This window comes from Passer domesticus, chromosome 5, assembly GCF_036417665.1.
Source record: "Passer domesticus isolate bPasDom1 chromosome 5, bPasDom1.hap1, whole genome shotgun sequence".
Taxonomy (NCBI): Eukaryota; Metazoa; Chordata; class Aves; order Passeriformes; family Passeridae; genus Passer; species Passer domesticus.
Genome location: NC_087478.1, coordinates 54,968,817 through 54,995,313, shown reverse-complemented (window position 1 = coordinate 54,995,313; position 26,497 = coordinate 54,968,817). Strand labels below are relative to the sequence as shown.

General features: G+C 39.4%; 1 protein-coding gene and 1 long non-coding RNA gene across 7 annotated transcripts in view; one reads left to right on the top strand and one right to left on the bottom strand.

Annotated features, from left to right (window-relative positions):
- Positions 1-1,351: 1,351 nt before the first annotated feature.
- Positions 1,352-26,497, top strand: part of MPPED1 (metallophosphoesterase domain containing 1) — a 62,552-nt gene continuing 37,406 nt past the window's right edge. The window contains exons 1-5 of one of the 6 annotated variants that reach the window (XM_064420584.1): positions 1,352-1,784; positions 2,540-2,786; positions 11,058-11,249; positions 14,526-14,788; positions 19,791-19,976. In XM_064420584.1, coding sequence (XP_064276654.1) covers positions 14,637-14,788; positions 19,791-19,976 — 338 coding nt within the window. In that variant the 5' untranslated portion in view covers positions 1,352-1,784; positions 2,540-2,786; positions 11,058-11,249; positions 14,526-14,636. The other 5 variants (XM_064420582.1, XM_064420583.1, XM_064420585.1 and 2 more) reach the window with 5 other exon arrangements.
- LOC135300779 (uncharacterized) lies at positions 6,204-11,146 on the bottom strand. The gene is made up of 3 exons (XR_010362558.1): positions 11,012-11,146; positions 7,151-7,266; positions 6,204-6,853 (listed from the first exon to the last, which is right to left on the bottom strand). It is a non-coding gene; the product is annotated as an uncharacterized LOC135300779 (long non-coding RNA).

Sequence of the window (26,497 nt, the reverse complement as noted above, 5' to 3'; positions counted from 1 at the left end):
TCTAAATTACCAATATCAAATATTTATGCTTGTTCTTTTAAAGAATAGTTGAAATTAAGGATTTTCATTTTTCTGCGAAAATTAAGGACTTGCATCCAGCCACCATTGACTCACCTGGAACATTTAATCAACAATTTTTAATATTAAAGACAACGATAAATAAGAACAATGCTTAGCACATTTTCTTCTTTCTTTCTTCATTTTTTTTAAAATAGGAATTTATTACTCATATTTCCCATGGGGAAACCACACAGCCTTGAGATTTCCAAAAAAAGGTGCCTGTAATTACTTTTCTAAGCTTGTATTCATGCATCTGAATAAGTGAATTTATTGTGAATATGTTCTGCAGCTTCTAATAGGTCCTAACCATTAGGCCGATCAAAAATTTCTCAAGCACATTTATATTGTTGACAAACCGCTGACATGTCAAAATGTAAACTTTCAAGATAAATACATATGTTTTGCCAGCAATGGAAGCAGTGGGGAAAGGTTTTCAGGTCCAGTTTTGGAGTTCCGAGCCTCTGCCCAAGGCACAAGAACTTCTCGGAGGGCAGCCGAGGGGTCCCCCCGCCCCGGGCAGAGCCTGCGTGCGAGTTTGGCTCTGCTCGGTCATACGGGACCGTGTGTGGGGCTCGATGGCTTATTTTCTTTCCTCCAGAACGCTTCCCAGGGCTGTCTGTTTCACCCTGACCTGGAAGAGATGTGGAAAATACAATTATTCTGTCTAGAATGGGTATTTTCCAGCTCGGGATTTTCAGAATGCTGTTTGATCAGCAGTTAAGTCACCATGTGTACCAAACCCAGATGTAACTCCACTAATCACTGCTCGATATCCAGCACGCTTTCTTGCATAGCAGGTGATAAGGCAACATGTGAGCAGGAATTATATTTATTCTTGTAAGGATTTGAAATTTTTTTCATTCGAGAATCTCTCTGCAGTTGTGCAGTAAAGCCTTTTACATGTAATTTGCCTCTCCTGAATGCACGCGTTTAACTCTCCTGCTCTCTACTCATAATATCATAGGAGTGCAATATTATATATTTATGATCCTACGATGGCCTGATTTCGAAGCAGAGGGAAGCTGTGCGTGCTCGGTGCCTCCGAGAAATATACCAGGCGCTGTCAGGGAAGGGACCTTCCCTCGGCCACCCCCCTGTCCTCCTGCATCCCTCCAGGACCGGACCTCTGGAGTCCCCCCGGCGCCCTTCTCGCCCACCACCACCTACGCTGACGAAGGGACGGGCAGCGGCTCTCTTGGAGCCGGGGCGCTGCCCGGAGAACCCTCGCGGCATCCCCGGCGCCAAACTTCCCTCTGACCGCTGTGGGAAGGAGGGGGACCACCGGCGCCCTCCACCCCCCGAAAGGCCGGCGCGGAGTTCCTGCCTCCCGACGGCACACACACGCTCCCCAAGGATGCTGTGCCCCGGGCCGCACAGCCCCTCGGCGGGGCCGGGGCACGCAGCCTCCCCTCCCGCCGGAGGCGGCCCCGCGCCGCCCCCGCTGACCCGCGCCCGCGGCGGGAGGGGACAGCCCGCGCTCCGCCGCAGCGCAGCCCGGCCGCGGGCACCGAGCTCCGGGGCCATGCCGCGCCGCGGCCCCGGCGCATCAGCGCTCCGGCCGGGCGGGGAGGAGGCAGGGCCGACAGTGGGGGATTCCTGGCCCCCCAAAGGAGGTGGGGGAGGCGGGGGAGGGGAGGCGGGGGGGAGGGGAGGCTGAGCTCCCGGAGAAGGAGACGATCGCTCGCACAAAATCCTGCGTCCTCAAGCCAGCCCCGGCGGACAGAGTACGTATTTGGGAAGGCCCCCCGCCCCGCTGTCCCCGCAGAGATTGGGATCGGGGCTGGGGTCCGGGCGGCTGCCCCGGGAGGGAGAATCGCGCGCAGGGCCCATTCCCGATGCGGGATCGGTGGAAGGCTGTGAGGTTAGACCGCCTCCCCCGGCTGGGGACCGAGGAGACGGGGGGGATGGGTCCGCTTGTGTTGCCGTGCGAGGGTCTGAAACCCCCAGCCGCACCCCCCACCTACCCATCCCCAAGCGCGTCAGGGTTTTGCTTCTCCCAACCAAGCTTCCCCTTGGCTTCTCAAAAAAAAAAAAAAAAAAAAAAAAAAAAGAACAAAACAACCAAACCAAAAAAAAAGAAACCCCAACAAACACACACACACACATATATATATATATATATATATATATATATATATATGCATAATATCTATGCCCCAAAGCTAGAGAGAGTGAGGCGAGGCGGGCGGGGGGAGCGAGGGGGGGGAAGGGCTTTTCTGAGGATCGGGAGAGTGAGGCGGAGGGAGAGGCGCCGGGAGCCTCGCAGCATCCCGTGCCCCGGCCCCGCGGCGCTGCTGCCGCCGGCCCCGCGGAGAGGGCTGCGGAGCAAGGTAAGGGCTGGCACCGCGCTCCGGGGACCCTGGCCTGCCACTCGGGGGCTGTTTTTCCCGGCCGTGCGAGCGCTCGCTGGCGAGGGCAGAGCGGCCGCTGCCCCGCCGTGCCCCGCCGCCGCCCAGCCGCGAAGTTACTTTGTTCGCAGAGTTGCCGCGGAGGCTGGGCTGGGACCCCCGGGCGCCCCGGCCGCTTGTCCCTCGCATCCCCCACGCCGTGCTCAGCGTCACCAGCCAACACCGCGAAGGAAAAGCCGTGCGCGCCTTCCCCGATAGTTTCCCCTCGCACAGCCGGGGGAAGGGGTGATGGAAGAGGAAGAACTTCCCTTTGTCGTAGGAGAGGATTGAGTGACCTCCGAAGTTTTGTTCCGGGAGGAAACCGCTTGAAGAAGTTTGGTAGGATTCATGCCGATTTGCATGTGATTTATTGCGCTGTTATTTGGTGTCCAGCACGCTTAAAGCAGTATAGCAGACCAAAATTTAAAAAGAGGTAAAAAGATTGAGGACATTTAAATAGAGATTTCAGTTCTTTTCATTGCTTTCTTAGGATTAACGTTTTCTCTCACTTTCAGATGGGTAGTGTAGAATACATTTATAAATGGGTGTGCTTGTCCGTGGATAACACTGAGGGTACAGATGGGAAACGTGAAGAAACTGGGCAGATTTCAAACGCTCCATTCTCTTTGGCGGAAGATCAATAGTTGAAGAGTCCTGCTTGCACAGTCTGTACCTTAACAATATTATCATTGAGACATCTGCTGATAATGTATGGTATTGATAGCCATTGCAACTTCAGTTTCATGAATTTTGCAGTTAATTTAGACTAGTATAAGGAGCTCTGGATATTCTGGATTGTTAAATTGATAACTAGGCATGATTATTAAACTTTGCGATTAGCTTGTGATGAACTCTCAGTTTTTCTAAGGTAGATATTTAAAATGCAAGGCTACATTGTAAAAGTGTATATCTGAAATCTGACTACCAAAAAATCATGGATCTTTTGAGAAGACCTGTTATGGAGTCATTGAAAAATGGCAGTCTGTGTTGCACCTATATGTAATGAACAGTTTTGTGATGCCAGACACTGTAAATTCTCTGGTATTGTACTACAAAGATTGGGGGGAGACTGATTTCTATTTGCATATAGATTTTTTTGAAATTATTAAAGCAGTTTTCTCTTGTATGATACATATGTGAACTGATTAATATTAGTTACTGCCCAGAAAATTTCAATGGTATATTTAAACAGTTTTAGCTTGGCTCTCAGGGTTTGTTTCATTGTCTCAAGCTATCTGAGACATAACAAATCTTTAAAATTTCTTGCTTGTACATTATTCCGTCTATCTCCTTTCTTCTCTTCCTGGTCTCCTGTGGTATAAGTCAAAGCAGGGTAACTGCAGAGAATACCTGTATATGTTCGTGTGAAGTAAAATGCCCATTTTAAAGATACACAAATGTTCTTGGTGGACAGGAGCCATCCCCTCATGCCCTATATGAAAACCTTCTGGGCTGCTGTTAACAAGAGACCTGCTTTGGTATTATTTTGTGATGTCAAACAACAAACATTAGAGAATGCAAAGATAAAGCTGGTGCTCTGATCTTTGTTTAAACAGGTCATGGTTTTTATTCAATGCTGTATGCACATTATGGGAACTGTCAGCAGGAATGTAAAGCAGACTGGAGTTCTGATCTAGCATACATTCATAGATGACTCTGATGTTTCTTCTTCACTTAATGGTTCATAGAATGTAGCGTAGTTTGTGATCATATTTATTTAATTGAATGTACTATATGAAATCAGAAAAAAACCTCTAGATTAATGTCCTATTAGGAACCAAACACGTTCAGATCTACTGCCTCAGGTGCAGTCCTCTTGACCTGAAGAATTACACAGAAGTGGACTTTTCTAATTAGTAGAACAAGTAAAAGTGTATCAAGAGATCATTGGTTTTTAAGTCAGCTAGAGTTCTGCCACTGAATTACAAGGAAGGACACTCAAATCCCCTGAAAACAGGTGACTGCTTAGTCAATTACCCAGTCAGTTTCTTTTTTTTTTTCAGACATATGGAAACAATATCAAATAGTAATTAGAAAGTGCATTCATAATTGAGAATTTTAAAGCTTTTCATCTATGAGAACAGTTTTCATCTCAGCTGGTTAATAAACATAATAAAAATAATTCAGTGCAGTCCATTTGATCCTTGCTGAATCTTGTTGTTAAGAATTCATACGGGATGTACAAGGCAAGCTGAAGGAAGAGCCTTTTCACATGTTCAGTTACATGAAGGAATATTAGAATATTGCAACATACAGTGTGAGCTTTCAAAATAAGACTCAGTGTAGCACTAGGAACTTAAATTTGGGTGTTCTGGATCATAGATTGGTTTGGGTTCTGTGATCATTTTCCATAGTCAATTTCATCTGTCTGAGAGAAAAGTTTCTAATTATTATTTCTAACTTAAAACCTTCATTTTAAATCCTTGCTATTCTAGGTTATGTCTCAAAATATAAACAAAGTTGGTAATGTAAGAGAGTTCTTTAAGGTCGCTGGATTGTTATCCTTTAACTCCCTATTAGAAAAACATCTTTTCAGTCAATGTAATTACAAATAAAATAGCATGAGAATGTGATGCTCAGGCAAGGTTGAAGAGTGACACTCAGTGATAAGATCCATTGCAAAAAGTGGTAGAGCTGCTGCAGTACTGGCTGTTCCTCTGCTTCTGCAGTAACCACCTCTGGAGGTAAAGCAGTTAATTCCTGGGCACTGCTCACTGCTTGACCTCATTGAAACCGTCAACAAGTATGGCAGTTTTGCCATGCTTTGACAAGGCAGTGGGAATTGTATTAGGATCAACAATTAGCTGTCATGGTATATATGAGGCAACTTGCAGTCATAACTGATTTGAGATTCATTGTAGTAACCTAAACACAAAATGCTTAGCATCTTCCATTCAGTCACAATTTAAAATGCTATGATTTACTACGGGAGTAAAGGTTGAGTTCATAATATCATTTAAATGTGCTGTATTCTGTGTCAGACTAATATCAGTGTAGTAAGGGCTTGTCTTTACTGATTGAAAGGCGCAATGCAGAAATATATTTCAACTGCAAGCATTAGCCCTCACTTTTTACTTATATCTAATTTGTACATTTCTGCTAAAACCAAGAGTGTATCACTTTTCTTTGCAAGCTTACTTTTTATGTGGTGTGTTCTCTTCACCTTTTAAATTGAATTCCTCTGCCATGCAGTCAGCCCAGCTTCACTTGCGGCATCTAGGGTCTTGTCACTGAACCAAAGACTGAAGCCAGCAGAGCAGCTGCACAAGTGGCATATGAAGGAGGCTGATGGCGTCTGATATTTTTGATTGTTTTTTCCATGTTTTCCTAATTGGCTGTTTTGCACAAGCCTCCTTTTTTGCCTGCTCTTGGAATTGCATCACTGTGCTTGATGTGCTGTGGAACTCCAGCACCCTGCATGCCACTTGATTCCTTATCATCTTTTCCCTCCTATCACTGACTCTTACCAAATCCCATCTTCTTCCATTTCTGTCTTTTGTGATGCTAGTCTTGCATTATTTTTTCCTAAAAGAAAATGGAAGGAACACAGTGTGCTGCCATTGCACCCATAATTCCTGTGCTATGCTTTCCTCCCATGTCCTTTGTTGAGTTTCTGGAGGCTGTAATCTGGGGCAGAGACTGTTTTACTGTAGGGCTGTACAATGTCCAGCATCATATGCTGCTGTATTTCAGCTGGTCTGTGGACACTCATAATATATTCATAAAATGATTATTTTGGCTTTGTGGCACAGCCTGTCTTCTGGTTCTTTGGTAGAAAAGCAAAACATTTCTACTTGGAGGTTTTCTATACTATATTGCTGTTCTGAGTTTTGTCCCTCAACATTGTGTCCCTAATTTGAGAGGATTTTGGTAAAAGTTCAAGATACCTTGCGTAATGTAGTGGGGATGGGGTAGATTAGAGCTTAGCTACTGACAGAGGTTAGCTGGTTTGTACCTTCAACAAGAATGACAATAAATGTCAATTTCAACACATATTAGTGGAAACCTCAGGTTTGTCAACATCAAAAAAAATGTTCAGATTTCACCATGTTGATAAAATAAAAAAGAAGGGAAAAGAAAAAAAAATGTACAGTGTGTTCATTTCAGAACTTGGTTATTTTCCTCCCAGATATTTTGATCCCCATTTACTTTCCATCCCTAAACTGTGTAATTTTATTTTAGCATTTTTTTGGTGTCCCATGAAAATCTTTTCACCAGTGCAACTAAAATTTTTCAAGTGAGCATTTAAAGCAGCCAGTAAATCAGCTGACGGACTGTGCACAGTTCAGGGGCAGCCTTTCTTTATCTCATGTGGACCACGTAGGGGGCTCTTTGTGGACATGACTTCAGGGTAGGAGCAGTAGTTGTTGATTGTTCTTTCCTTACATCAGTCCTGGAGGGAATACCTGGAAAAATAAAGGTAACAAACCCAGTGACTCCCTCCCTAGACATGAATCAGATGACATGAAGAGTTTCAATGGGATAAATGCAGCTAAATGAGGGAGAAGTGGAAACACCAGAAGTAATATGACAGCATAGTAAATTTTGAAAGTTCTGTGTGTAAGAGAAAAAAATGTAGCTGTGAAGAATTTGCTTGTTTGATTTTATAATTTATCTCCAGCCTTAGTAGAAAAAGAGACACTGATGTCAGAAGTAGTATCACTATAAATATATTTACATATGAGCTGTGTTCTACATCTCACCTTTGACATATGTGGTGGTACTTTGGCATTTCATTCATCGTGAACTACAGGGATGGATAGGCCACTTCTCTTTTGTGCTCTTGTCCTTTCAAGAGTTGTTAGCATCAGATTTCTTTCTGAAATCAGATGAGAATATTGGCAGTAAAAATGAATCCACAGCCAAGCAGTGCTGCTGCACGAAAAGAGAAGACCCTGTCAATTTATTACACACAAATTTCACTGAAATAAATTCGGATAAAGTGAGTGTCACAAGCAAGTGGCTTTCACCCAGCAGGGCTTGTGCTAGGCTAGGAAATGAAGATGTGGCCAGTTGTCACAAAAGAGTAAAGAAAAGAACATTCTTTTAAAATTCATTTCAATTTAAAATTTAATTCAATTCAATTTAAAATTAAACCAAACTGTATCTTAAATATGTTTCAGCACTTACATGGTCTTCTTCTCAGTAAATAATATTTTGAAATATTCAGGAGTTCAACCAGATGACATGCCCAAATTGCAAACTGAAATGTAGAATCAAACCCTCACAACCCTAATTTATTTCTGTTAGAATGTCCATTTTTTGTAATTTCCCCACATAACTTGGTATTTTTGGCTATTTTCCTTTTGAATGAGTATTCTCATTTGGGGACTTCTGATTTTTCCTGAATGAATATATGCACATGTTTTACAGTAACATAGCAGATTATGTATTACTGCCAGAGACTGAGGCAAACGTGAGAAATTATTTTTGCGGCTCTTAGATATTTATTTAAAATTTCCTTCCTTAGAGCTAATTACTTACATAGATTATCTTCCTCTGCAGGTATTTTTAGATAACTAAAGGTAGTATTGAGCAAAATAGTATATTTTTCAGGAAAAACATTCGGTTTTACTTAAAAAAGTATCCATTTAAATATTTCATTGAAATATTACAATGTTTTTATACATTCAGGCACTGTCATATGTAGGATTACAATAATGTGTTTAGCCTTGACAAATATTCAGTATATTTGTGAATTTTAGACGAGTCCAGTATCTAAAATATACTGGATATATGATGAAGCAGAATTTTAAGGTGGAAACAAAACAATATTATTAGGTTTTGTTGATTTTTCAAATTGAATAAATGAACAGTTTATTTGTACACATGAGAAATTGATTCAGAAAATAATACTGCTAATGAGCGAAAATAAAACTAAATTTTCATACATGGAATATTCACTTATTGTATAGTTTTGGGAACTAAGTAGGGAAATAAGAAAAAGTAATTAAAAATCATAGGATCATTCAAAATAAGACTGGCAAAGAAAGTTTCTAAGTGGTAACTGCTTTAAATAAATAGAGAATTGGATTTCTTAGGTAAATGTCCCATTTTTTTGTTTTCTGAACTCTGTCTGTATCCTTTCCTGGGTGCCTTGTCAGAACTTTGGCGTGCTGTATATTTTTGGATGAAACTTCATAGAAGTGGATGTTACCACATAGTTCCAAAACCCAAATAATTTATCTCATTTCATACTTGCTGTGTCTATATAATCTTTCTATTACAGTTAAAGCTCACTAGTATGTTCATGCTCTTTATAAAGAAAATAATGAGAGAAATATGCAATATTTATGTTTGAGAGCAAAAGAAGTAACTCATTTGAAGAAAAAAATTCAGTAAAGAGTTTTCTCATACTGTATGTGGCAGGTCATTATAACCTGCAAAGCAGAGCAGTGATGTGTGTTTTAGAATGGTGAGAAACAACTTGCTTTTTTTTTTGTTGCCTTTTTTTTTCCTAATGCAGGTTAAGGTGATTGGAATTATAGAGAAATAAGAGGTTTTATTTTAGTCACTGGGGTTTTTTTCCATGTAGAAGCCAGATTGCTCAGTGCCCCACAGATCTGCAGTTAACAAATATGTGAGATATATGATGAGGCACTGAAGTATTCACTGATATGTGAAATATGAGATTCTAAATAGAAGAGGACAAAAAGAGTAGGGTTTTGAGGCTTACAGGTAATTCAGAATTACATTCCCTGGTTTTGCTTATATTGGTGGAAATAGCTGTGACTTCCAGGGAAGAGATAGTCACAGAACTGAGTATTATTTGACTGATAACAGTTATCAAATTTACATTTGCTGGCGCAGAAAACAACCTCAGATGTTTTCTAAAAGGGCCTAGAAGTGCATTTAGTTTTGTTTATTTTTTAAAATGCAATGGGAAACGTATCTCCAACAAATCCTGTTAATTTAGGAAGCCTAATCATTCTGTCAGTAGAAGTGTGCATGATCAAACTTAAAATCCTCAAGTGTCTCCATGACATTTGACTATGCTTCCTTCCCTTTAAAGTCTTCATTTGTCAGGTGAGCACACCAGGCTGCCAAGGGGAGGGCTCAGTGGTTTTGCTTTCCCAGGACCTGCATTCTGTTTCAGAAGATGAGAGAAGGAAGAGGAGAGTGTATCTCTCTGGAAAAATTTTAACAGCAGTGTGATTGTCCTGGCTCATCCTTTCCCACAGAAGAATGCCTTTTTAGGATTATTTCAATATTCATTTTCTGGTGGCAGAACTGAAGATAGCAGTCTGATTCCATTAATTGGCCTCTATCTGAACTGTGTGAAATGGGTATTTTAGTAAAAACCCTTAGTAGTTTCAGCCTATTTCTCAGAGTAAGTGGTTGCTTTTCTAGTCTCAGTATGTTCATTTACTGGTGGTCAGTTTGTAACAAGCATTTTTCAGGAGGCTAAAGCAAAAGCAGGAATTTGTGATGGTGAAGATGGTGGTTGCAAAAATTTTACTGTGACAATTGTAGTGATTTTGGGGGTTTAAATAAAGGATCTACTTCCCCATGTAAGGGATGATCTGACAGTTTATGAGGGGCACTGTAGTATAGGGAAGACGTGGGCCCTTGTAAAAGATCTTAAAAGAGTTTCTGGTTAGCAGTGTCCAAGATTTGCATGAGAAGAAAGTGTGTCACCATGTAGTCTATCACAAACTCTCATGCTCCTCTTTAAGGTGCTTTACTGCTCTTGTCTTGCTGGTTTTCTCTGAAAAAGATACAGCTTTGATGTTTTATAGCCACATAGAAATGCCTCTTTTTTATTTTCCCTTTTTTTTGATACTATATTTTGTTCTTTCCTTGCCTCCCCAAACATCAGCTTGTCAGGCTGGCTGAGCAAAATGAACGTGTTTTCTGTAGCTGCCTCTTTGCCCCTGACCTTCGTACTGCCTAGAGTCCCAGCATTCTTTCTTTCTTTGTCTCACCGGTGGTGGAAAATTTGGCAACTACCCCTGTTCAGCTTCTTGCTGTGATGTGCTACAGTCACATTGTGCTTCTTGACCTTCAGATGTTTGCAACTTAGCAAAGTTCATTCCTCAACAGAGAACACATTTATAGTTTTCTCCCAATTACTGACTTTTAAAAATTATTATTTAAATTATCATAATATTTTATCTTGGTTTCTAATTATTATTTCAGTGACATCTTCTTGAGCCATGTAGCTTCAAATCTGGATTCATATTGTGTTCTGCAGGAATTATTTTCAAGAAGCATCAGTGGTGTTTTTAGACTTGAGACAAAGAGATGATGGATGATGGAGAGGACAGCAGGGCAGTGGAGTGAGATACGGGGAGAGACGGTGGTCATGAGAGTGAACCTAGAATAAAGCAAAATCTGTGAGTGGAGAAATGAGATCAAAATAAAACATTGGCTTGAAATGAAAATAAAAAGCTGTATAAAAAGGCTGGGAAGTTCATATAGATGGGGCAATATTTATGCTGGTGAGATACAACACCAGAAATTTCAGGCTGAAAACGTAAAAAAAAAAAAAAAAAAAAAAATCTTAATACAGAGATTTATTTGAGGACTTCATAAAGTACTTAAATATATCTGGGTATTCCTACCTGCTAGTCCAGTAATTCTTCAGGAGTGGTCTTTCAATCCTCACAGTTTATGGCCTGATGTGAAGCCTTCCGAAGGCTGGAGCAGTGTCCATTGCACACAGTCAACTTTGGGGCCCATTTGAACACATGCTGGAGGAAGCAGCAGGAAATTAATGTACAGAGAACATTCCTGCCTTCTGTAAGAAGATGGCTTAGCTGATTTAATAGCTTTTTCTCAGTCTGTGATTCCAACAGCCAGGTTTGTGATATTTATTTTAGTATTCATGTTCTTGCAGTCCTTTTTACATTTCTCTGTTTTTCCCTGGCAGACATCCCGCAGCTCCATAAGTCTGGGGGAAGAGGATGGTTAGCATGTTGTTGCTGTGGGGATTTGAGTCTTAACTCTCTGTGTTGTTAATGCTGAGCGTATAATTTTTAAACTTGCATGCTGCAGAAGCAGATAATTATTTCCCTGCTGCATTTTATCCTGTGGTTTCGGAAAGCAATACGTTTCAGAATATTAAAAGAAAGGAAAAGTTACAATTTGGGGGACTATTGGAAATGGAAACAGAAAGAGGGGAGTAATGGGTGTCAGTCTGGTTATCAGTCAAGCTGGAAGGAGACAGCTTGTTCTATTGAACACCAAGAATGTCAGTAGTCAGCCAATCACTTACTCAAGGAAGAAAACCATAGACTGAAAGGTAAGGTTCAAAGACATCTGCTTATGTTTCTGAAATGAGCTTGAAATCAGCTTGATAGTAAATTATGCTTACTGATCCTGTGTGTTACATAGATTATTTCTGTTTAACACAGGGCATTTCTATGACTGCTGGTTTTTTTTTGGGTTTTTTTTTTTTTTTTTTTTTTGGATCTGTCTTCCTTTTCCTTCCCGGAACTTTCCTTGCTGGAACTTCACAGAACTTCCCTTCCCTTTCCATCTTGTTTTTATGGTTTTGATGTGTCCAGGGTTGGCACTGAGTGACTGTGACTGAGCAGAAGGCTCAATGTGCTGTTGCATTTTTTTTCCCTTCCTTTTTTTTTTTTCCCTTGCATCAAATGAAATAGGTTGTCTTCCCATTTTTCACCTGTATACAGGGTGAACTTTTTGCTGGGTGTTTGCTGCCATTCTCTCAGGCTGGTCAAATGGTGTGGTTCACTCACTTTCCCATGTGTAAGGATGGATTCCCTGCTTAAAAGAGCTCTTCAGCACTAAAGGGTGTGTTGAGTGGTGTACTGGATGTGTTTCTGTTTCCAAACAAATTTGTCTTTTGATTTAGATTGTGGCAGTAGGCACTATTCCACTAACCCAGAAAGAGGAACAGAGCCAAAAGGTGGATATTGGGGTACATGCATATTTATCTGCTGTTTCTACAGCAGATTTGACATCTGACTTGTGACAGATGTAAAGTTGTAAAGGACAGAACCCAAAGAGGAGACTGACAGAGGCTGTTTCCTCAGCGTCTGTGAGCTCCTGAGAGCTTCCCAAGGCTAAAGGGAGATTCTAGGCCCCTAAGGCAGTGCCTTAACTAATTTGAAACCCTGGTTCAGTTGTGTGTAAAGTTGGCACAATCCCCGAATTGTAAAAAAAAGGCTGTGTTTTTCAGGTAGTTTGAAATCCTTATGTGGAGGTGTGGAATCATAAATTATTTATCTTACTGGAGAATATTTCTAGAGGTCACCAGTTCTAATAGTTTATCTCAAACAGAAGTAGGTTCACTTAGAACAGTTTGCCCCCTATAAAATCTCTGACCTTGACTATTCAGACTTCTTTACAAATGCATCATTTAATACAGGAAGCTCCTTAGGGAAGGTTCTTCACATCTGCTGTCATAATTTCTTATTTCCTAAATGCAGCAATTTATACTTGATTATTCTTAAAAGGATCGTGCCTCCCTTCCCTCCGCCTGCTCTGGCACAATCCTTTGTGCTGCTGCTTCTTCTGTAGCCTGAACACGGCATCTGAGAGTGTTTGAAATCCCAAATTTTCTTTGTTGTTATTCTAGCATTTCCTTACCACTCGGTTCTAGGGGAGGGCATGTAGGAATCTGCTCCTTTATTCTGAGGCTATTTTGCTGTGGCTTGTTAGTGGCAGCAAGTTGTCATCATCTTACAGCCATTCAGCCAGTAACAAAAACCAAGCTGAATCTTTCATTTCGGCTTCCTGAGAACAAGATTCCCCAAAACAAAAATACTCTGCCACTTCTTGGAGCAACTAACATCTGCGGTAGTTAAGCAGAGGGCTGCAGCCCAGATTTTTAAAGACGCTGAAGTGCTTTACTGCCACTAAACTGAATTGGACCTAAGTACTTGTAAATACCTTTAAAAATCTGAGTGACTGTGAAGACCTCCTTCATCCATCACTCTCAGCAGTGGTCCCTTCAGAATGGCAGAAAAGCACATCAGCATGGTCACAGAAAATACTCCTAGTCGTGCTCTCCAAACTCTCCATATGAAGCGAATTGCTGCATTCTAGTGTGGTTTTTCATTAAATACGTCTTTGAATCAGATTTCTTATATTCCCTAGAAGAAAAGAGCCCCTGCTTGCATGAAAGTCAATATTTAAGTCAGACAGCTTTTTAAAAGCATGCAAAGTTATACTGTAAAAATACCCACCTTTATAGCTTATAATCCATTTTTTATTAAAACTGGGAAATAAGAGTGAAATTCACATTTAAATTACTTTCTGCTGTTTCTAGGGGATACTCTTTGCATTCCAGTTGGTTTCATGTTGTTCTTCCCCTACCCATTTTCGGTACTGCTGTTCTAGACTTGCTTAACCTTTGGGGAAAAAATCATTCCCAAACATAAAACCTGTATGGATTTTACATTTTTAAAATATTTAGTAACATTTAACTGTGTCCTAGCCCTGGATCACTCCGTTTTCCTGTGAATCCAGAATGCTGGGCTAGTACTGAATGAAAATTGTTTGAAGAGGAAAGTCCTTCATATTTACGTCCTTCACTCAAGGAGTTGTGTGCTCCTCAAGGAGTTCCTTCAGTGTTGCTATAAAACCAGGATCAAGTGCACGGAAAGCCATTCACTCTTCTGTTGATGTAAAGAACAGGCATTGCTTCTCTCTAATGTCACAGAGTTTGGGAAAATTTAGTTAAACTAGTTCTTGTACAATTTACTTGCATTTGAGTTGTGCATAGTCATGTATTCCATTTCAGGTTTGGTGGGGACTTTCTGAGGGAGGATGGGGAATAAAACTTCATCAGTTCAATGAAAAAAAGAAAGTAAACAATTGTGTTGGAAAAATATTGTGATTTGATGTGGCTTTCTGAGTAATGGTCTTATCTTTTGGGTTTGGATTGAAAGTTGGAAATACTTGAGCTATGTTGTGTAGCAAGTTTACTTTCACTCCGTGCTTCCCACCCCTAATTAAAACATGTTCACCAGGTTGCTGAGCTAGAAAAGTTTGCATACTTTGAGCAGTCTGTCTTCGTCCCTCCGCCTTCACCTCCCGTTACATAAAGCAAATTGTGAGCAGAGGAAGTGTCCAACAGTTACACTGCGTGTCTCCCCTGTGCCGCAGGTGTTTGGAAGGGGAGTGTGCTGGCCGGGCCGGGGGCTGTCTTGGTGCTGGCCCTCGCAGCAGGGAGCTAGCAGAGATGGTGGCCTGAGGGCACCAGCCCCGCGCGCAGACATGGCCTTCGCCCAGTCCCACATCATGGCAGCCAGGAGGCACCAGCACAGCCGGCTCATCATCGAGGTGGATGAGTACAGCTCCAACCCCACACAGGCTTTCACGTTCTACAACATTAACCAGGGACGATTCCAGCCCCCACATGTGCAAATGTAAGTATTATAGTGTTGTTATTGCTCCAGCACAGCCTTTGGAATGGTTATTGCCTTGTCGATGTGATATTCGATGGACCAGTCACAAAGAATTCAAGGAATGCTGTTTTGCTGCCTTTCTAATAATATTTACTATAATGACAAGAAATCAGTCCATTTGAAAAGTACTTTGTTAAAAGATGGGAGAAAGATTCCCTCACCGGTGTTAGTGTAATACATAGTACTTAGATATTAAAAAGAGAAATAAAAAACAAGTAGTGGCAATAAAACACAAGATACTACAAGGATGATACTTTCTGCAGTCTTAATAACTAAGGTTTGTTTGCTTTGTGGTATTGATGTACATGGCTGCTGAAAATACCAAGCCTGGATCTGTATAGCACACATTCTGTTTGGTTAGTTATATTACAGCTGCATACAAGGGAAAAATCATATAAATACATAAAGTACTGTGAGCACCCATCTGAAAACTTACTTTCCAAAAGTGCCAAGTGCTTAAAGAGTAATTAAAATAATGTGTTTGTTTCTGACTCCTTATATAATGACAACATCAGTAAAATTAACTGCTCTGGATGATTTACTTGTAACATAAAGTGGAGAATTATAATTACGAAATGAAACCTGCCATAAAGTTTAAAGCCAGAAAGAAGAGTAAAACACTAAAGCTATTACAAATAAATTAAGTATAAAATTCTACTGTAAAATATTTTTATAGGGAATGAAAATGTCTGCACCATTTTATTGTGTATATTAAAGAGAGAAGCAGCCTTATCTTTAGATCAGATGGCTGGTTTTAATTTTTTAAAGAGAACCCTTTTCCTTTAGGAAGAGTGAACAAATGGTCACCTAATTTACATTTTTGGTATTTAATATTAATTTAATATGATTTGATAACTTAAAAACATAGATCATGATTTCTGTGGTTAAAAAACTCAGCACTTGTGACTGGTTGAATGCTGTGTGTCTATTTAGCAAATGCTTCTTTGGCATAAATTAGATTATATAAAAAAAATCTGATGACTAACATGTATATCAAGATGGTGAGCAAACACTTGGTTTTTGGGGGCAGTATATTATGGTCTGTGTTGGGGTTTTTTAGATCCTACTGAAATGCAAACAGTAAAATGAGTTGAGTGTTAGCCCTGGGAAACATCTTTTGTTTATAGAGCTGGCAAATGGTAGAAAAAGTACAAACAAACAAATGTGGGTTCTGAAATACTTTTACAAATGAAAATGCCAAATGCAGGTTGCCTGATTTGTTGAGGCTTAGCTATCCTTTGTGAATATTCAGACAGCTCCTGGGCACTCAGAAATTTGTTTCCTGATCTTAAAAGCTAATTTTTTTTTTACTGGGCTGAAAATAAGTTGTTTATTAGTATTCTCTTGGTTCTCAGCCATATGCTGCTTAAACTTTTAAGCAGTAAGAAATTGTGGTACTGGAGGCTTAGGCAGTCAACTGCAAGATCGAAACCCAGCACTCAAGCAAGGAGTTGAAAATAAGATATCATTAGAAAATAGTTCCTCAGAAGAGTTTAGCAATCCTTCATGAATGATTAATACTATTCAAGAAGCTTGTGCAAATAGAAAAACAGGACAAATCAATTGAAACATCTACCACAATCTGACCAACTCTTTCTCTTTCTCTTTGTACAGAAATAGTAAATAATGTTTCTGAATACCAGTTTTTTGTTACTATTCTGTTCCTACCAGTGAACAGAATAGTAACAAAGAAGGGAAAAGTAGACATAAAAAGGGTGACAAAAGCACCTTTTATTCACATGATTGTTGTGGGTGAAATCCTAGCCCTGCTTCTGTGCATGCAAGTTTTGTCCTTAACTTCAGGGAGGTGAAGGCTTTGTGCATGGTTCAAAATACCTCCATTAGTGATGTTGCAAGCAATCATCAACATTTCACACAGATCTGTTAACATCTGAGCTCCCAGTAAATTACTTTAACCATGAGAAAGGGGGTGGGGGGTCATTTTATGCTCCTTTTTTCTGGATTCAGTTTTGCAGCTATTCCTTGCTCCTCTGTGCAGGTTTGGATTTCTAATTTGATGTTTTAGCTCCCAGAACATGCTGACAACCCTTTCTAGACCTGTCATAGTCTGGCATCCCTGTGCTTGTAAGATGACTGGGTTGCCTCTGACAAGGAGGATGGTAAATTCTGCCAGTGTTTTCAAGTCCATCAGTCATTTCTGGAGAGTACCTGTCTCACTCCTTCCTGAAGTACTGAAATCTAGTGTATAAACTAACCTCTAAAAGTGTTTTTGTTCTGAGATGTTCCAACTTTTCTTTTTAGTTTCTCTGCAAGTTTTCCTACTGATCTAAAGAAAAACAAAAGCATTTGCACAAAAATAATCAGCAGATCTGTATTCCTCTGCTCATACTGCAAGCTGTGCATTGGGTGTTGGTGTGACAGCTGCTGTGGGAAGGCGTTACACAAGAATATGGGGATTGAGCCTTCAGAAATTATTTCCAGTAATACAACTTAGATGAGTTTGTGAAACTTGACATATGCTTTTACCTATATATGGTCTCAGTGCGTGCATATCACTTCAACATGAGAAATCTGCATCTCATTTATTTTGGTGGGTTTTTTTGTATTGATGCCTTTTTCCCACGAAAATTCTCTGGCCTATTGCAGAGAATTTAAAAGTTACACATACCTCAGCAACCAGGAAAATGCTGTTCATACCTTCCCCATCCCAATCCAAAGCATGTGCATTATGTGTTACATGGGGTTGCCATGGTAAGTGTGCTGTTTTTTGCACACAGCCTCCTATGTGAAACATATACTGCTCCCTAACACCCAGCTCACTGCTGTGCTGAGATTTAAAAGATTTCTGAAGGAGAAGCTGTACCTGCTTTAAGGCTACCCTACCATGAAAAGTCAAAGAGTGGTGTTTTAGACCAGTCCATATCCTTATGTTTGCCAATGCAGTATTCATGATTTAAAGCTGGCTCAGTAATGCCATCTGTAACTCACTTTGGGAAGTGTTGGGCAGGGAGAGCAATAATTCAATTTACTGGATTGATGTTTAATCCTTTTAGCTTGAACAGCTACAGTGATAGCCAAGATCAGTCCCTCATCATTTTTATCCAACCATCTTGGTTCATTTTGTGAACTGACTGCATCATCCTTCACAAAGCTCCCATCTGAGGGCAAATCCTCACCTCCCAGTCTGAGCCCCACCATTCACCACCCACATTACTCTGCGCTCCTGCTGTCTCCCCTGGAGCTTGCCCTGTGTAGCTTTCTCCTCCTCCAAAATGGAGGCATTTTTAACATCTCAACTCGGAAAAGAGTTGCCCTTCCCCTCCTACCCTACGCAGGGTGTTTCCAGCTGCTTGGAGTCCAAGCACTGCACTTTTTGCCACCCAAATTTTGGAGTTCCTACTACATCGCTGCTTACATATGCCCCTGGCATTGGGTAGGATTTAATCACAGCTGGCTTTACCCCTCAGCTCATATTTAGCTACTTTCTCCTCAAAACCTGGAACTTCAGAAAGACAACCCTGAGGTGTTTGTATGAAAAGGCTGCTCCTCCAGTTTTGCTGCAAAAACACCAATATTTCTTCTTCCTATGTGGCAAAGATGGGTACAAAATAATTGGTTCATACTCTGGTTTTGTAGTTACATTGTAGAAAATGCTAAGACCTTTTTCTGTATTTAAAAAGATTTCAGTGTTTTAGATTTGTTCCTCACTCACCCTCTCACTAATCCTGTGAAGTTGTCAAAACCACCTCAGTTTATCTGCCTATGAATTTCATAGAATTTTTTGACACAGAGAAAAGGTTCAGTGATTAAATATTATTATCTTACACCTTTTAAGCAATAAAATGCTTTTTGAAAATTTACCTAGTAAACAGAAGTAGTGTTATTAAATGCAAAGATCTCTATTATTTTTTCCCCTTTGTTTATGTAAAAGTAAGCTCCTGAATCAAGGCACAACCAGCAAGAGATAGAAATATGTACTGTATACTGCAACAGTGAGCAAAACTAATTTTATTTGCCCTTTCAGAAGAAATGTTGTAAAGGTAAAATAGTTCATAACAATTCTGTATATCTCTCTGGTTTCTAGTGACATTAATATAACTCTTGCATCTCCTGCTTTTTGATTTTTTTCCACCAGAATTCCCTAACTGGAGTATAGCTCCATATACAGTATAGCTGCATAGGGATAGATTTGCTTCTATGTATTCGAACAAAATATGGATTGAGGTTAAAAAGATTGATTTGAAAACAAGTATTCCTTCTATGGCAGAGGGGTATTATCTGATTTCCTCTTGTAAAATATAAGTGAGTTTCATCAAACTGGGTCAGATCTTTTAGTTTCTTCAGTTTTGAATGTAGAGATTGGGTTCTGAACAATGCAGCCTCACCCCTCACAGCATCTGATTTCATTTAGTGTAATTAAGCCCAGAAAGTCGTCACTTTGTCCTGACAATAGTCAGGCTTTAATGTACATTTACAGCTGTTAGGAGAGTTTTTATGTTGCTCTGCATTAACGCACTGAAACATATCTCCAAAATGTGTTAATGAAATTTGCTTAAATTGAGTAACTTGCAGAAAAGAAGTTATAATTAGGAAAAAAAAATCTAAATGTATTTATGTATCTAAAATAAATATTTTCCTTGTGTACAGTGTAATCATGTTTGAACACTGAAATGGGATAGTACTTTTCCTTTGAAAATAGCAATACCTTTGATTTATTTGTAAGTATTTGTGTCAGAGTTACTGCCATAGTCCAGTCTCTTTTCCTTAATTTCTTTAAATTAATCTATCTACCCAACAAATACTGCAAATGTTGTGATGTGAACATCAAGAATTTTTACACCTCCCATTAGTGTTAGGTTTGTTTTAATAAATCCTTCCATCAGGCAGATTTAGAAGTCTGTGTACTCTTTTGTAAAGGTAAAAAAGTAGTGTCAGAATTGCAAAGCAGACACTAAGGAGTACGTAAATACTTTATAACCTTGTTATGATGCATTTCCTACAGGGTTGATCCAGTGCCCCATGACGCTCCGAAGCCTCCAGGATATACACGATTTGTCTGTATTTCTGATACTCACTCAAGAACTGATCCCATCCAAATGCCATATGGAGATGTGTTAATACATGCTGGTGATTTTACTGAGCTGGGACTTCCTAGTGAAGTAAAAAAATTCAACGAGTGGCTAGGTAGGTACTGAATTCTGTGTGGATTCGACAGTAAATTTGTTTACTGATTGTATCTGCCCTTTCTGCCTCCCAGTTAAAAACCATCACGCACTCAGAAGTCATGAATATTAATTTGACTTAAATTTGAATGGCAGTGAGCAGGAATCAGATTTTTTTTCCCTTAGATTCGACAAATATTTTTGCATTTTTCCAACTGAGCAAATAGGATTTGTGAGACTATTCATCTGTTCTGACTTCACACTCTCAAGTGTACATTAAGCAACTTCTTGGTGTTAGCAACAATTGAAGTCAGGAGGCCTTTAATGATTTACATAAAACCTCTTACATACATTCTTATAGCTTTGCTGCCTCCCCTAAAAAGTTGTTGTGACTGAAAACATTTTTCTGTTTAACCCCAGAGGGCTCATAGGTTTGGAGGTTTTTTTTTATATCTGAGGCTCAGCTGTGCCACAGAGATGAATTCTGAACAAAGCAAACCCTGTGTGCCTGTGGTTGCTGCCTTGGATGTAGCAGACCAGATGTAGATGCCTTCTGTAGGCAACTTTTGGCATTGCTAACTGAAATTCTGTTCCACTGGGCAAGAAAGTGATGATTTACACGTGCTTCTGCAATGCTTTGGATATGCTAAAAAAAAAATTAAAATTGGAAAGCATGCACTGTATCCAGACAAAACCCATCATCAGTGCTGTTCCTGTAGCATTGCAGATACCTTAATTTAGAATAAAAGTGGCTTCTGGATTTTGAGACTTCATTAATTAAAAAAGGTGAGAGGGAATGGAAGAGTTGGAGAGAGAAAGGACCCAGTCTAAGGGTAAGGGATTTCAAGTTTTTGTGTTGATTTTGTTTCTTGTAGTTGATATTTTTGCTTTTTTTCCCTTTTTCTTTTTTCTTTTTTTTTTTTTTTGCTACATATTGAAGCAATCCACATTAGGAAGGCACAAAGCAGACAGATGCATGTAGGCTGAAATGGAATTTAAAAAGGAAAGTCAGGACTTCACAATTTAAACAAATATTTACTAGCAAATAATTATCAGCAAGGCTGATAAATATTTGTTTGAGCTCAGGAACCCAATAATATGCCACACATGGAACAATTGTTTTTTTCTGTGACTATGAAGGTAGGAACAGCATGTGGAATAATTGATACAGAGCCATCAACTCTGTCTCTGCACCCAAATGGAATGGGTTTGTTATAAAACAGCAATTTTTGACCCTATTTTGTAGGTCTCTACCATGTATTATAGTAATGTACTGAAAATAGCATTTACAAATTATTCAAACCATATGGTTACCCCTTCTAAATAATCCTGATTTTATTTATCTGCTGATGTGGGAAGAGAAGTGCTTTGGGATATTGCTGGGGAGCAAGGATGGGGCTGTGCTCATTGCTTGCTGCACAGTTTTTGTCTCCAGTTCTCCATCTGCCTCGCTGCTGGTCACAGCTGTATGGTGTTCTGAAGATGTCTGTAAGCTTAAATCCTCTCAGAATGGTATGGAGATTTCCCAAGGCATTTCTGTGATGTTCTCTTCATCATTTTTATATTAAAAAAAAAAGCTTAATTTTCTGACTTTTCAGGCATTCTTCCAATTTCATGGTAGTGTGCGCTTGGGAAAAGGTGATCTTGGTGGTTTGAGTTATATTTTTGCAAGAGCAAAAGATTTGAGATACAGGAAGTTAGCAAGTTAAAAGGTTTTTGTTTAGTTTCTTGGCAATTTAAAATTTAAAATATTTAAATTTTTAATAAAGTTTTTGTTTGGTTGTTTTAAATTACCAGTTTATCAACTCTTGAATATATTGAGTGTTCACAAAATTTGTAGCAAATGGCAGAATGGTTAAAAGCATCCCCACTGAGAAGGAATTTCTGAAGTTTTTGCTCGTTGTCGATTTTTTTGTGAAGGCGTTAGTCTCCAACAGCTTCGATTTTTCTAGATAGCTGCTTCCAGTACCTTCCGTAATTTTGCAGCTCCACAGCCAATCCAACCTTCTTCTTCCTTAATATTTTACTGGTTTCTTGAGAAAGTAACTGACAGACTCTGGCACCAACTTTTCCTCCACTGGCATTCTTCCGTGCTGCTGCCAGATTTCCCTGTTTATTCCTTCATTTACAGGGCGTGCTTTCCCACTTTTTTGTCTAATCCATGTCTTCTGCTGTCCTTAGATTATGACTGTTGCCTTGCAATAAACACTAGGTTTGGTACAACTTCCTTTGATCTCAGATTCCCCTTCAAGCATGAGATAAAACCTTCTTCCTGCTTTTGCTCCAAGTCTCTATGTGCAGCATTGATTCCCGCCTTTCAGTTTTCAGTTCTGCCATACCTTCTTGGGTCTTTGCCACTCTGGTCTCTCTGTTTCATCTTTCCAGATGAACTTGCCCTTCAGCAAGTTCACATTTTATCTTTTCGCTTTACACAAACCTCCTGTGCCTGTCTGATGGAAAATTTATTTTACATTACCATCATTAACTTCCATGGGCCTTATGGTTCTATCAAGCACATGCTCAAGTGTTGTGCTAATAGAGGCACATTGGCTGGATGAGTCATCCCCTAAAATCTGTTCTCTTTTTCTGACTGTCCCTGGTTCCCAGGAAGGCCGCTACCAGCTCGGGTAAAAGTGCCCTGGCTGGGGCTGGTACCCAGGTGCTCTGTTTTGGCAGCCCTTTAGTCACCAAGTTTTATACTTTGACCCCTTAAGCCCTCTACTTCATTTCAGTTTGTTCTTTCTGGTGATTAATTGCTTTCTGTCATGTGTCTTTTTCTCTAAGCCCTTTCTCAGGGAGAGAGTTGAGGTTTCCGTAAGTGTCTAAGTCTGTGGAAGAGACTTATTTTCTCAGCCTTCTCTGGTAGGCAGTCCAGCATTACTTTTAATTTAATATATAGATTTTTCTTCTCTTGAGTTTTTTAATTGTGTTTTGGGTCTGTGCAAAGTTTGAGCACAGACACAGTTTTGCAGCAGTTCCAGAATATGACAGGGATGGTGAGATGAACTGTGCTTATTCTTATTATTAGTTTCATTTGGTACTTCCTAATACTGGAAGAGACAAGTGAAAAATTTATCATTCTTTATTCTGCTTAAGAAATTTTAGGCTCTTCCCATATCTACCCTTAAGATATTTTTCAGGCTGAAGATTGTTCAGAAGTCCTTAAATGCCTTTGATCATCTGTGTCACTCTTTGTACCTTTTTGTCCACATCTTTTTAAAAAGAGTGAGACCAGAACTGTACATGTTCTGAGAACACTACAGGTTTATTCCCTGGCACCGTGAAATTTCTTAGTTCTCTTTTCCTTTCTGGTCTTGTGGATTATTCTGTTTTTAACAGAACAATGAGATGGCATTGTCATAAAATTTCCTAATAAAGTCTTTCCTGAATGGTACTACCTAGCTCAGAACCCATCACTGCATCTATAGTTTGTGTATTTTATTCCAAATTTTTTAAATTATTCTGCATAAATTTATGCTTAGTGTCATCTGTCCAGTCATGAAAAATCATGATGTACTTTTGCAAGTGACATTTCTATTTTTCTGATGTTTTTCAGGGTAACTTAGAAAATTAAGGGAATAGGGGATGAATAGTCAGTTTACAAAGCATACAAACAGTGCCAACCTGCTCTTTGCCCTACCTTCTTTTTTTTCTGAACTGACCCTTCTCGGGTTATCATATCTCAACTTTTTCCTTTTTTTATCTAGTTTGTTCTCTTACTGTATTTTTACTCCAAATTTAAAAATTCAGTTTTGGAGAATCAGAAGAAGATGAAGTACAAGGTACGTTTTATGGTAGGAATTAACAGAAGGCCAAGAATCCAGGGAAACTTTCTGATTATTTATAAGAATGCATGGTATGATTTCAAATGTGTACTAATTTTCCAGCATGTTCCGGAGATTTTAATGATAACACTTCAAACAGATAAAAATAATCTGCAGCTTTTTCATTATTTTGGGTTTTTTTTTTTTAAATTTATTCCCTTCTTCCCCACCTGCATATCAATCAAATGTGTTATATGACAAAGACGTATGTCCTGCCTTAGTATGCTCATCAAATACTGACTCCAAAACCAGCTCCTTTTTTTATCTCCCATATTGTTGGCACTGGAAATTGCTTGCTTGGCTCAGTTGCTCATGTAATTCCCTTTGCTCAAGCCTGTAATATCATTTCCAAATTGTGTATGCTCCAGAACCTGCTGTCACTTTGAGCTTGTGGGTTACTTTCCTGGAAATCTAACTAAATAGCTGATCTGTGGTATAAGCTGCAACACATACTTCCATCTTTTTTCTGAGAATTCTCTTCTGTGCATGGACTGGGAAGATTACTTAAACTAACACATTGTGTAATATATATTGTTTCAGTGTGTTTGCTTGAGATTTTCCAATTTCTTAGACAGACTCTCTATTTGAGATTCAAGTTGAAGGTAAATTGGAAATAAAAAAATAGAAAGGGGCTTGGAGTTGTAATGGAAAACAATAATTAGCTCTTCAGAATATTTTCCTGAAAATATTATTACATGCATGTTATACACATACAAACACAGACCAAAAAAAGGAATACATTATTTGACATGCACTTCAGAAGTTGACCTAGGCAAATTCAGCAAAAAGGATAAGATTTTTATTTCAAACTAGAAAATATTTTAGAGTGAAGATGTCTACCAACTGTAGTAACTAGCATTACTAGAATATTACTTGTTTCTAGAATTAGATTGTATTTGATCTAAACTTGTAGTATTAGATTCTCTAGACAAAATCAGAGATTTGTTAATAAATATCATCTTTATTTTTTAAAGTTCTTGAAAAAAGATTTTCAGAAAAAATTGTGGTCACTATGTTTAGCTTTACTTTTGCTTTACTGCTCAGCTTTGCAAAATGATAGTAATTATTTTTCTTCCTCTCTTAACAGGTATATTTTTAAGTTCAGTAATGCTCACATTTAAACCAGATTAAAATCATGTTGAAGATGAAAAAAATCAGCTTCAGAGCAGCAAAAGGAGTTAGAATTTATATATTGTAGTCATGCCATTTTGACCATCAGTAATTACACTATTTTTATGTTAATGTAGAAACCCCTTGAAAGAATATTTAAGCATTAATCATCTATTTATAAAAGAATGGCTTTGGAAATGCAGTGAAAAACATTGAGCTGAGTGCGAATTCAGAACAGATGTCAATTTTAAAAGACTGGGCATACTAAAAGAAAGTGTTGGTTTTTACTGCACTTCTTAAATGTATGGTGCCTCGATGCATTTATACATCCAAGGCTCAGATGCAGAAAATTGCACTGCAACACACTCTCCCAGTATTTCTCCAGTTCTGGGGAGTTAGGATGTCCTAGGAACTTCAGAATATTAAACTGGCTTCTATGAGGAATATTTAAGTTGCATCCCTATATTGGGAAGATGATCCAAAGCAACTATTTTCCACGTACACCTCCTGTGCCAGTGGTGAGAAGCTGTAGAGGTGATGGTTGCTAAAGTATTGTTCCTTCATTTTCTCATTCCAAATCCATGAGCTTCTGGGGGATTTCTTGAACTTTGTACTAATACTGAGCTTGCCTCTTTCCACTAATGCATTGCAAAGTAGCCAAACTCAGAGTCTGAGGTTTCATAAATACTGAGATCCCTGACCCTTCAAATGAACAAGCAAATAAACATATTCAGTCTTATCACAGACTAGCAGACGGGTATCTTTAGGAAGGCAGTGTGGCCCAGAAGTGAAGAGAGCAACCACAGAACTGGAAAGATCTGGTATGCAAGTCTGTGAACTGTCATTGCCTCTGGCAGAGATATTTGAAAGAGCCTGAGGAAGACAGGCAACCAAATTCTAGTTAGTCATCTTCAGATTTGACAGCCTCTTTATTGTTCCCCCTTGTGAAATTGTGAAAATGATGCTTGATCCACCTACCACATGAATGTGTTGGAAGATTAATTATTCTCAGCACAGCATTTTGAACATCTATTGGGCAGCACTGTACACAAACATTAAACATGGTTATTAGTGCTGTACACCTCGTACACTGACATGACACACAGTTCTTTGTAGTCTTCCCTTTCAGAAGGTGACAAGTGGGAGATGCTGAAAGCACCTCCGTGGGATCTGAATATCTGAATAGGAATCTGATCAGTGTGCACAGAGATCCATGTAGGAAGTGTAAAATGTTTTTTAATTGTTACTTTTCAACTCAGTTTTCCCAGCTCCTTCCTTTTCATGGTCCCCAGATACAAGTTGTAACCAAAATTAGAATATTTCAGGGGGCAGAAAAGATGTGGTACGAATTATATCTCCTCAGAAAATTTAAGACTATAGCTATCCTAGGAAGCAAAAAAAACCCCAAACAAACTTATGAAAATGGACTGTGACTTACATAGTTGGTGGCTTTGAAGCCATCAAGTGCCATAAGCTGAGGGGACACATCAAAGAAAGGTTCAGTCCAGGCAGACATTGCAGTTATGCATCTCTTACAGATCACGGGTGAACAGAAGGTGCAGATCCACGTAACCTTTTGTCTTGATTCAGTGCAGCTACTCTAATGGCCTAGT